This window comes from Coturnix japonica, chromosome 4 (genome assembly GCF_054131305.1).
Source record: "Coturnix japonica strain WE chromosome 4, WE-NBRP24, whole genome shotgun sequence".
NCBI classification, from domain to species: Eukaryota; Metazoa; Chordata; class Aves; order Galliformes; family Phasianidae; genus Coturnix; species Coturnix japonica.
In genome coordinates this window covers 66,963,831-66,976,184 of record NC_140666.1, presented here as the reverse complement: position 1 = coordinate 66,976,184, position 12,354 = coordinate 66,963,831, and the positions used below count along the sequence as shown (strand labels likewise).

At 36.6% G+C, this 12,354-nt stretch overlaps 1 protein-coding gene across 11 annotated transcripts in view; it reads left to right on the top strand.

The window, feature by feature from the left end:
* Positions 1–12,354, top strand: part of CRACD (capping protein inhibiting regulator of actin dynamics) — a 105,482-nt gene that overhangs the window by 47,838 nt on the left and 45,290 nt on the right. For 3 of the 11 annotated variants that reach the window (XM_015862221.3, XM_015862222.3, XM_085545388.1), the window contains exons 2-3: positions 741–881; positions 9,597–9,668. In XM_015862221.3, the coding sequence (XP_015717707.2) occupies positions 9,644–9,668 (25 nt within the window). In that variant the 5' untranslated portion in view covers positions 741–881; positions 9,597–9,643. The remainder of the gene's footprint in view (positions 1–740; positions 882–9,596; positions 9,669–12,354) is intronic. The other 8 variants (XM_085545395.1, XM_085545392.1, XM_085545393.1 and 5 more) reach the window with 3 other exon arrangements.

Genomic DNA, 12,354 nt, shown 5'->3' with positions numbered 1-12,354 from the left:
CTTCCCTTTGTTAGCTGCACCACTCAGCTTGGTGTCATCAGCATCCTTGATGAGAGTGCACTCAATCCCATCATCTATGTTGTTGATAAAGGTGCTAAGGAATACTGGTCCGAGGATGGATCCCTGAGGGACATCAGTCATTATCTGCCTCCATCTGGACACAGAGCCATTGACCACAACACTCTGACTGCAACTTTTTAACCAATTCCTTATTGACAGAATAGTCCACTCTTCAAATCCATCTGTCTCCAATTTAGAGATAAGGATATGGTGGGGGATCTCATCAAGGGCCTTGCAGAAGTCCAGGTACATGACATCAGTTGCCTTTTGTTTGTCAACCAATGCTGTCACTTGTCATTTTTGTTTCAGCCAGAACTACAGTAAAAGCATTGCCATATTTTTCATGAAAAATAATTAGGTTAGAATTGCAGTTTATGGCTGTTTGGGAGGAAACTTAAGAGTTGCCATTTCAGTAGCTAGAAAGGTTAAAGAGAGAATATTTCATATGAAACTCTCAGAGGGAAATCTGAAGCTAATGAAAATTTCTCTCATTGCATTATCTTTCTTTCTCTGGTTTGGTTGTTTTTTGTTTAGTTTTTAACAACAAGCATCTCAGATCATTTACAAAAGACAGAACATGCAGGAATTGCTCAGCTTATAAGAATCTCATAAAGAGAGAAAGCAAAAAAACCTGATCTTAAAAGGGTGAATTAACATTCTTTCTCTCCCCTTTTACCTAGACAGTGTGAGAGAAGAATGTTAACCACATGTCCTTAGCAGCATATTCTGCTTTCTGATCACTTTCATTAAAGAAAAATCCCCATCTGAGAGAGGAAGGAAGACTGCGGAAACACAGAACATCACACCCCATCTTAAAAAAGGTAAGAGAACATTTTTCTGCTTATCTTTTAGTGCTGTTTTTTTCAGCAGATTTTGTGCTGATCACTGTAAGTGATGTCTTCAGTTAACATGAAGCTGAAGTGAAAATGCAGATAATAAATGAATAGTGAAGCTTGTATTTTAACCTGCATGCTCTAACATACACAACAGAAAAAGTACATCATCATATTAAAGGATGTAATGAAAGTGTTACTGTACTCCAAACTATTCTTTGTGTACTTTTTGTGCATTTTTTTAGGGGAAAACAAACAAACACCCACTGCACACAACAGCAAATATTTAATTTCAACCACCAAAGTCATGCAAAGATTTGCGTAGTCTCCAGTCTACTAAGTAACTCTCATTTTGCCAAGACAGATGTTTTGGGAAATACAGCTTGTTTGCAGAATGCTACCAGTGGAAATTAGGAATTACCAGAACATATCTGCGCTATTTTCCTTTCTGCAGGGTTTCTGAATGGTTGGTTATTTGTGACATATTTAAAACTCTGTTTCCTTAAATGATTCAGTTCTAATGAGTGCTGGAAGAAGCTGAAAACATACTGAATTGTGCATATTTCCTCTGAAAAGGGAGGGTTTTGTCCATTTAGATTATTTTATTGCCATTACTATTATAATTATTTTATTTTTATTTGTTTTATTATTTTATTTTATTTTTTTGCCTTGGAAGAATTCTGGAATTATGAATGATAGGTAATGACTTCTTCCTAGTGCATTCACTTCAGAAGGTGGGGCAAACATTTATCAGTGACTTCATCTGTGAAGTCAGTGTGAAGTTAAGGCAGTTGTGAGCTTACTTTAGCTGTAGAGCCAGCTGTGGTCAAAATTTGGTTACAGGGCTCTGTCTAGCAACATTGGAAAGAAACTACAAGATCATCTATTCCAACCATCCTCCCTCTACCATACCTACAGAAAACCACTAAACCATATCTCCTAGCTCTCTATCCAGACGCTTCTTGAACACTGCCTGGGATGGCGACTCTATCACCTCCCTGGGCAGGCTATTCCAGTGCCTAACCACTCTCTGAGAGAAAAAGTTCTTACTTATGTCCAGTCTAAACCTCATCTGACACAAATTGTTGTCATTTCCTCAGGTCCTGATTCTGAGGTACCTTCTATGTAGGTAACTTCTAGGTAGGTCCTAGGTTCTGAACTACGTTCTGTTCCCTTTTAACATACTTCATTTATGCATACAATCCAGTAGTTTTCAGAAAGCACATTTTTCTCTTTACTAAGCCTTGGTACAATACACATTGCTTAATACGTGAGTATTTGAAAATCAGTATGAGAGTAGTCAGCAACAGTACCATCTTCAGATTGGCTAATATAAATTTTGTAAGATGTACATTTCTGTACAGTCTTTGCATGTATTTTTTTATTTCAAAAGAAGTAAATATGGTGCTTTTTTCCCCCACAGTCTAACCAGTGTTCTTTCATAACCTTAGTACTTCTGTCCATGGCAGGTTTGAAACCCAGGTTATTGAGATGTAGAGCTCAAATGGGTTGCTATATGTTTGTGCCATGTGAAAAAAATACATATATATTTAGAAAACTCAGCCTTGCTTACTACAGCCATCTCTGCTCTCCACATGGCCCCTCCCCAGTGCATGTCCTGCTTAGGAAGAACCAACTGATCTATCCTTTCTGTGACTAAGAAAGAACCAAGAAAAAAGTAACTTCGGAGTTGCATCAATCTGTAATAACGTTTACACTTCCATGAAAAGTATTTTTGTAATGTCCTGCCTTAAACATCCACTTAGCTAAAATATCTTGGAAGCTCTCATTCAAAAAAAAAGGTAATAGTGTGCTTGGTTTTAATGTGATTTATTGCTTCCTCAAACTGGAATTTTGGTGTAGCCTTGGACTTTAATGCCTGACTTGGACAGCGAGTGGTAAAACTCTTCAGAAAGTTCTGAAATGGTAAGGCATCAACGTATATATCAGAACTAATTATGGTAAGGCTTAAATCATTATGGACTGTTGACAGTATGATCTATGTTCATAGATATACACTATCTATCTACGAATTTAAATTTTTGCTCAGAATTCCCTATGGCTATTCAGCTTCCATCTGAGTGAATTTCCCAGTTGAAATGCAGCTCAGAGACTTGCATGACTTCTGTGGAGCTGTCCATGCATCCTTTGCTATTTTTACTTCATTTCACTGCACTTCATGTTCTTCCTAGAGATTTGCAATGTCCTGGACTGGCAGTAGGCAGAGGTGTCTTCAAGGCAAGTTTGTTTTTCAGCTCCACTGTCTTTAACCATTTAAGCAGAAAGGGCAGCTGAACTCTCCTAGTATGGCTCGTTAATGTTTTTCATTGAAGGGTCCTGCTAAGATTGCTAATTTTTGTTGTTGTAATTGAGGATAAATCTATGTTATAGTTTTGAATCATAATATTTTTTTTCCATATAGCATATGTTATTGTCTAAAGAAAGATTTATTCCTCAAAAAGGAATGATTCTGGAGATGATGAAAAAGTAAGAAGTGATCACTCCACAGGCAAGTTTCACAAGAAAATCTCTTCAGTATGTTTTTAAGCTGTTATTGTGGTTTGACTATATTTTTTTCAGAAGGACAATGCTGTAACTTTGAATGATTTTTTTCAGTTTTTTTGTTAGATCTGTACAATACAATCTGCTATTATAATATTCCTATGTAACATAGGCAGTAAAAGTGTCCCTGATTGAGCCTGTTAATGTAGTGGTTTACTCCTTGATGAAACTTAAAGTATGGAAAACACCCAGCTAGAGCTTGTAATTTGAATAAAATAATTTTCTTAAAAAGGTTTTCCTTTCTGTTCTACAAGATTTAGGTAGCTAATACAGAGTTTTATACTATAATACTCTTCAACACTATTACACTTTAGTATTTGTGTACAGCTCTGTTTTTATTTGTTGCTTAATAGAGATTCTGGATATACTGTTTAAAATATTTCTTATAATAGAAGTAATATTACCTATTATATAAACATATAACACTATCAGCTGTTCCCATTAGTGGTCAGAGGAAGAAATGCAGACAGGTGGAAAATGTATTCTGCACAATGTGGCTTTCTTATTACAGGACTGTGATTCACTGGAAGTGCAGCTCCATTATTCCTGCTACAACTGTAATTTTCATTTATTGAAGATGTAATAATGTAACAACTTTGGTATCCTCACAGTTTTACTGATGCTGCCTAATTCCAAATAAGCCTAAAATGTAAGGCATTTTATTGCAAGAACATTGATTTAAAAAAAAGAAAAACTTCAACTCTTACTTGATTTAATGAACTCACTGGTTGTGCAAATGTGTTGTGGTGTGCTTATTCTTTCAGTAACATTAAAAAACAAAACAAAACAAAACCTATAAAATCATGGCTACAGTTGAAAGGGATACTGACTAGAATGTCCACCCTGAGATAATGGGTATTGATGATTCAGGTACTGTAAAAATTATTTGGTGTTTTGGTTGAAAATTAAAGGGACAGAATGCATTTTCATTTTGTTTACTGTGGAAACCAGTTTCTTCCTCATAAATTATCACAAATAATCTGTTTCTGCCTGTGTCTGAAAGTCATAAAGCTGACTGGGCTGGTCCTGCAAATTCTTCTTAATCCGGATGACTCTCCCAATGTCTTTCTTAGACTATCTGTAGTATATTTGATTGCTTGACCTGTCAAGTTCCAAGTACTTGTAAAGGAAAACTGAGTTACAAGTTTTTTTTGTAGCAGGATTTGAGTTAGTAAAGTGTCCCTTACTTTCCTTTCTTGAAAAGATGGTCACAGCAGAATAAATGTGCCACAGCTTATTAACTTCTAATTCATAGTTAGTATATACGGGAAATTACATAGCCTCTGTGATATCTCTGCAGAGTTGTAAATGGAAATAAATACAATTCAGTTGGTTGGAGCAACCCCAAACTATTGACCTTTCTTATGAGTGGCTCTTTTGGCTGCAGCAGAGTGTATAAATAGTAGAATGATTTCTTTGGAAAAAGAAAAAGAAATCATCTTATTTGTATTAAAAGAGATGGCTGATAATTATAAAATGGAAACAGGAGGTTTTTAGATACCTGCAATAAATTACAGTTACGGTTTGAAGAGGCCTGAAAGAAATGCAATGGCAAATGTTAAGAGTAAAAATAATGCTGAAAGTTGCTCATTTAGATATCACCATATGAGCTCATGACCTTGACTTTCACAAGTCCCCAGTTCCCCAAGGTAGTGATATTAATCTTTACTTAGGATTCACGTCTAGCTAATCCTGTTTGAATCTTATTTTTCTCCTCCACCAGCTCTTCTTTCTTTGTCAGTTTGCTGTAAATCCCAGAGTAGATGAGTCAGTGATTCCAATCTGTTCCTACTTAGAAACCAATTCCCTTTTAGGAATAGCAGTGTCATGCTTTAACAGTAGGTGGTCGTGCTTTCTGAGAGATTTTGACATCTAGAACTTTCTTTTATTAGATATTGACTGCTTCACTCTTCATTTCAGAAAAGCATGGTCTCTGGTGTCTTTTCTTTTACATTCCCTTTGCCCCTAAAACTCTGACTCCTCTAATTTTTTTTGGATATACATCTACTACCAAACCCACGGAGATCCAACCAGATTTAATCTTATGCAGATCCCTCCATTTTCTTCCCTCTTCCTTTCCTGTCTCCTTGTCAGTTTTTCATGCTCACGTGGATATCTACCTTGTTCCTTCCTGCCTCCCACCACTACTCTCCTCTATGCTCACATGAATTCCTGACACTGGTACTTCTGGACCTTATGACACTGCATTGCTAGTTCTAGGTAGCTTGACAGGCTTCTAAGAAACTAATACCATCCCTCTTCCTTGCTGAATAAAGAAGAGACTGTAGATAGATGGAGTAAGAAAAGTTAATATCTGGAGAGTAGGGGATTTTTTGTGCTGTCTCCATAGAAATGCCTGACTCTGCATGCAGGTGAAGAGAGGCATGATGAGGTTTCTGAAGAACCACAAATGAGATTGTTCTATGATCTGGAGCTGCAATCACAGATTTGGATGAAGGATCTTTGCCTTGGAGGAGTAAAGAGGGAAAGAACATTTCTCTCCCTCTTAAATTCTATTTTAATCTATGAACCAAGAGAAAGACAGAAGAGTAACATGATAGTATTGGTTTCTGTTCTTTTTTTCCTAATTGGTCAAAATATTGAAGCTGCTTCTGTCTCTTTAAAATGGCGTGGTATCTTATGCTGGGACTACTACTGAACTTGAAGTTATTTGAGTAGAATAGCTTCGTATGTGTTGAGGTATGAGGTAACCTCATTATTCCTCTATCTTTTCCTGTTTTGTGCACTGTTTATTCAGTTCTACTCTTTCAGCTGCTCTAGTGCCTTTATTTCATCTTTAGTTGTGTAACAGAATCTTTTGAAAAGTCAAAATCATGGCAACATGACTTACTTGAGATTTAGCTGCTCATCAATAAGATAATACTGGTGAAATATTAAACAAAGGTTATGGCTTCATAAGGGAAGAAGCAACACTTACAAGCTTTACTTTGATACGAGGATGTTAATTATTACAAGAGATCCTTCTTTTCTGTTGAGAGTTGTGATATTTGATTGCAAATGCCATATATTATCAAATTTCTTACATTGACTTGAATTTTTCCATTTGGGCTTCCAGCATTTAAGGGACAAATAAGAGACAAGATTGCAAATATGTTTTTCAGAACTCTTTGTTATGTGACAGTAGTTCCCATAGGGCATATATTGTCTAAATAATGCATCTCCCATTTTATGTCATTCACCAGAACGACCAGTTTGGAAACCTTCCTGGCATCCAGTGAAGTGATTTTTGCCTGGCTCATTGCCTGTAACTTTCTCTTACTTGATTTCTCTTTCTTGCGTCAATGTTTTCCACTGACTTAATGTAGCTCAAAACACTTGACTGAGTTGGTAATCTATAGGTTTCTTTATAACCATTATGGAAGCTTTCTATTTCATAAGTTAAAGGTCTAGTGCCTGTGTAAAATCTAAGGTTGCATTAATACCCTCCAGATTTAAGGTAATATACAACAGAAAACGGTAAGATGCACAATTATTTTTCAATAAAACAAGTAATAAAAATTGGTATCTGCAGTTACTTATGGCAAAGTTTTAGCAAACTAACTGCCTTAATTTCTTTTCATGTCCAAAATAAGTGAAGATGCAATATGAAGACAGATAAGCCCATGAGAAGGAGCCAAAATTTGAGTTGGCCATCAGTGAATAGCATTACTGCTAATTTGGTGATGTGCATTATCTGATTATTCTCCACAAAATTAATAAATAAATAAATAAAAAAGGAAGAGTAAAAGCAAAACATCTCTAGGGCCTTAAATCTTCTTATATTTGACATGAATTGAAGCTGTCTGGAGAATAAATAAGACCTTTTAAATGCCTACTATGTTACACTCTTCAACTATTAAAACCTGCTTTCACGTAGTTTAATGGAAAAAAACATTAAACAGGAAAATGAACCTTGACTGCACAGAGTTTAGTTTTCTCACTTCACCTTTCAGTTCTTTTGCACTTAATGTTTTGATATATAAGAAAAGCTCGTGTTTCAGTTTTTCTAGCTGCTTAAAGACCTAGATGGAAAAGGCAGTGACATTGGTGGCAGGTAGTTTGAGCGTGGCTGAGATAATGTAGCTATTAGGGTGAGTAGTTCCTATTTCTTTTTGTAGGATTGTCCTCTGCTTGCATTCGTGCTGGTTGTCTGAGTGATGCTGTTCCTCAGCTGCTGTTTCTGGTAAACTTGTGGGATAATTAAATACTGTGCTAATTGTCCTTGGCCAGGAGATTATTTCTTGGTCATTCATGCATCTCCAAATTTGATGCCAGATTCAAAAGTCATTATGAGAGCTACCTCTTGATGCCTGGGCTTTTCAGTATCTTTCATCTTTCAGTGTGTTCGTCTTTTGGTCTCCAAAATGGATCTCAGTCATGGTATTTAAAATAACAAAATTGCAAAGGATTTGCATAGCTGCAGAACACATACAAGGATGTGGACTGCAGCTGTGACCTGTGAAGTGATTGCTCAGTTAGCCATGTGGCCTTTCTGATCACCCAGAGCATTATTATAAACTGTCTGCATTAATTCTGGCATGCTGGCTACTAAGCAGGATGCTAGATAGAGTGCAGTCCCAGAGAGGAGAGGCTTGAGTGGGCTAGGTAAAGTGATTTGTTTGCTTCAGGGAATCTTGCTGTGACGTGCTGGAGTGGAGGAAGTGACCCTTTTCAGATGGGTCAAAAAGTCATGTATTTTGTTAGAGCAAAGTTGTTTTCTTTTTTCTCTTTTTTTTTCAGCTCTTATTAATTAAAAAAATGAAACTGGTTGAAAGTCATTCTCCTGGTTTCTGGAAATGTTTCATTAATGAAATCAGATATGTCCCAAAACAAAAAAACCCCAAACCACTAAAGCAACTGTTACACTGAAGTCTTTATATACCTGCTGACAAAATGCCCCAGAGGAGAGGCACAAGGAAGATATTACTAAAACCTTTTTATCCTCCTATTTTCGGTTCTGTTTCATTTCTGTCCCTGTATTTTGGGAAAATTATTGTCTATGTATCTGTATTTTCACTGCTTACCAAAATGTGGATGCTAAGCAGTTTGGGATTCTTAAATGTTTCTCAAAATAAACTAATGATTTGTGTTTAATTGAATTTACAGAGAAGGATTTATTAAATCAGAATTTGTCGAATGCAATATATTCAATAATTTAGTTTAAATTCTCCTCTGCTAAAGACTTCATGTTACTGATCTGAAAAGGCTTTGCTATTGATATGAAAGTGCCAAGGACCACTGTTTAAAGCAGATAATGGCCATAAACTTATTTGGTTTTAACGTGAGAAATACAATATTTCTCTGGATGGTGAATTTTAGGTGAAGAACTTTTTAGTCCTTTGGGATGTGAAATATGTACCATTGCTGATCTTTGGATAAAGTTTTGTAAGCGATGATTTTAAACAAATGTCACATAAGAACTGAAAAGACTACACTAAAACAGGAATTTTTAGGTCTTGTATTCAAGATTTTATTGCTTTCCAAGAGGGGGTCTGTGTAACTATTACGTCCTTTATGACAATATTATAGACTGCTTAACACTTGCCTTCATTTCATGGTATTAACAGGAATCTTAAGAAAAGACTAGTTTCTAACACAATTTTTCTTGGAAAAATGCAGCCTCTGGGTTTCACGGTAGGTTTTGACATTTAATTGTTCTTGTAGAGCTGAAAACATAGAGTAATCTCTGACTTATAAAAAACTGCTGCTGGTCTTACTCATAGCACCTGTAAGGAGTTGCATAGTGTTCCAGGTCTACCTTTCTGCCCTTATGGAAAAGGTAAGCTATTTTTGGCTTCATAGATGGGGAGAACTGAGCAAAAAGAAGTTGCATAAATGAATGTAGCAAGTGCATTTTGCATGGAAGATTGGTCAGGAAGTCCTAGCCATGAGTCTAAGATCACTTTGGCTCTTGCTTGTTTAAGCTTCCATGAAAAAACATTTTCCACTATTTGAGAAGGATTTTAAAGTAGGGAAAATATGTAGTAAAAATGATGCTGAAATGTGGGCTCTACTTGATTTGCAGGGCTGTTCTGCACACTTTCCTTTGTGTTCAATTTGTCCTTCAGTTCTCTTAAAAACAAACAAGAAAATGCCAAACCTTTCCCTCTGGTGATTTCATGGCTTTTGTTTCTTCCTCAGAGAAGATCAAGTCTGGAGTTTCTCTGACTTCATCTGAAATTGTAGGGATGATCAATTTATTTAAGAAACCTTGTAAGTACTTCACTGGTTCTGTAGATTACGGAGCACATGGTGTCCTGTCATTCAAAAGCTCACTGTTAGTTTTTTTTTTTGTGGCTTAGTCTGAAGTACTTTCATTGGGGAGCTGGCTGAGGGGATGATGTGTTGTGCTTACTGTTTTTAAGCAGGAGCTGCTGCTAATGTATGTGCTGCTTTTGTCCATGTTTTGGCAGGCATAACGAACAGCATGTGTATGCAGTGGAGTCAAACCCAAACCTCAGAGGTTATCCTGTTGTATATTTTTGCAGGTAATTCCCTGTAGCATCACTGGGAACTATCTGCACCACAGTGTCAAACTTGACTCCCCCACTTTATGTTACGTCAGATGCTGTGCTTTACCTTAACATTTAAGATGGTCCTAATTAATGAAATTATGGATTTAAATTTTGAAATCAGTAGAAAGATATATGTTCATTCAGGATCATCCTGATTCCCTTGCAAAGCTGTTGAAAAGGTTGTTGTTTTTAAAGCTTGCTACTACAGCTGTATTTTTAATAGTTTTAATCTGTATTAGTTGTCATATATTATCATCTTCCAGTTGCGCTGATACTGACTTATTTCATTTTTATTTCTTGCATTGGATTTGCAGTGATTGTTTGACATATTCAGAGTTTGAATTAAATGATGGAATTGGACTGAAGCAGTATTAAATCTCTGTGTATGTGTAAATACCAAGCATGCTCTGAAGCAGTTGATGGTGCTGGATCAATGTGGTGTCCTTCTGTTCACCTCCTTATTAGCTGTGTTTTGGGGGTTCTTGGTGATGAGAAAGAGGGGTTGTTTAAATATTTATGATGAACAGCATTTGTTTCTAACTTGAGACAGTGGTTAACATCTCGACATGACAAAAGCTTTAGTCTGTTTTCAGGATTTGTGATTATGTGTCTATCCAGAAGTATCTGTTTCCATTGGACTGCGTGATGCTCCACATGAGCTTGCACTACTGGAAAGGTATTAAGTGGGGGAAAGGAAAAATGTTTTCTACCAGGAAAAGAAAAGAGACAGGAAGGAATGTACAGTAATTTTTATTCCTATTAGAGCAATTTGATCAGCCCTAATTATCGATTTAAAGTATGGAAGGAGTAAGAAGACATATTTTGCAATCACAATTAGGGAATTCATGTAGGAAGAATAGATAGCAGCGTTTGAAATACCTGGCTAACTCTGTGTTGACATCTGTTAATAATTCACACGGCCTTTTCATTTGAATTTTGTTGAGAAAAACAGAGTAGGCTTGAAATATAAAGAAACTCTTAACTTCCTTTGTGAAGGAGTGGGAGTACATTGTCGATTCAGTGCAAAGAAAAGAATTTATTTGTGTGAAGCTTCCAAACTTTTTAGTTTTCCTTTTGGCTAACGCAGTCATTTTATACCAAAGGCATTCATAGTTGTATTTGATAAGATTTCTTTCTAGTGCTTGTTCAGACAGGTTTGAATGCATGGTCTGACTGCCTGTCCCCATGGGTCATGACTGAATTGCAAATTTCTTCTCTGTAGTTTGAGCAGACTCACTGAGGTCAGGAATATAACACTCACCTAGGTGCAATTCTAGTCCAAGTCAGCCTTGCCATGCCTGTAGTAATTTTTACTAATTATAAAGCAACTTACACTTAACAACGTGCCATTAATGAGCACCTTTTTCTTTGGTACATGGATAAACTTCTGTTGCAGTAAATTTATTAACTGATTAAAGATCTCTGCCCAGAGTTGCTGGGAAACCTCTTGACTTGTTTTTTATTCAACATTAAGATAAAAATCTCGTTTCCTTACTCTGAAGATGCAGTCTCTTCATGTTTTTCATCCCATGGCAAACTGCATTTAATTCTTATTCTGGAATGTTGTTTCTCTAAATGACATGTTCTCTCTAGCCTAAAGGGTAGAGTGTATGTCCCATTTTCTAATATAGCCTAAAGCAGGAGTGACCCAGCTGATTCAGGCACTGGAGAAAAACAAGAGGATGACTCCACAGAGGATGCTTGGGATAACCTGAAGAACAGGTACAGACAAACATTACTGGTCTGATGGCATGGTCCAGGAAAGCAGGGCGGAGAAACACAGCTATTTACAGCAAGGTCATGTCCTCAGAACACATTAACTCTAGCACAAAGCCCATATCAGTCTTTGGAGGCTCTGCCCTTGTCCTTCAGCACCTTGTGGAGCTTACAACCACCTTGCTTTTAACCACAGCAGATGGTTAAAAGCTAAGATATTTTTAGTTTATTAAAAACAAAAACAACCCCCCCTGCCCTCTGTTCTCTTCAATTTGAGCTCATTCTGTTAGGGTAGAAGGGTTCATATGCTGTTGAATCCTCTGCATTAGTTACACAGGACTGGTGCCTCTGGAGTTTCTGTTTGGGATTCTTATCCTTCACTGAGGTGCACATTGTGTTTCCACCCAGGCTGTAAAGGGTCTTCCACTGTCTTTGGTAGAGTTTGCCTCATCTAAGGTTTCTTCCACTTTACTCTAAATAATTTATTTTAATAAAACTGGGACAAACACTTTGCTTTGTGATTCAGTCAAAGTCTATGAAGAAAAATATTGAAGAAAACTTTGTCCTGCATTGATTGGCATTAAAGTATGTTTCTGCCTCACAGCTGGCAGAAATGATTTTTCTTTCTTCTGTGTAACATGAAAAATTGAGGAAGCAGGGGTCAAACT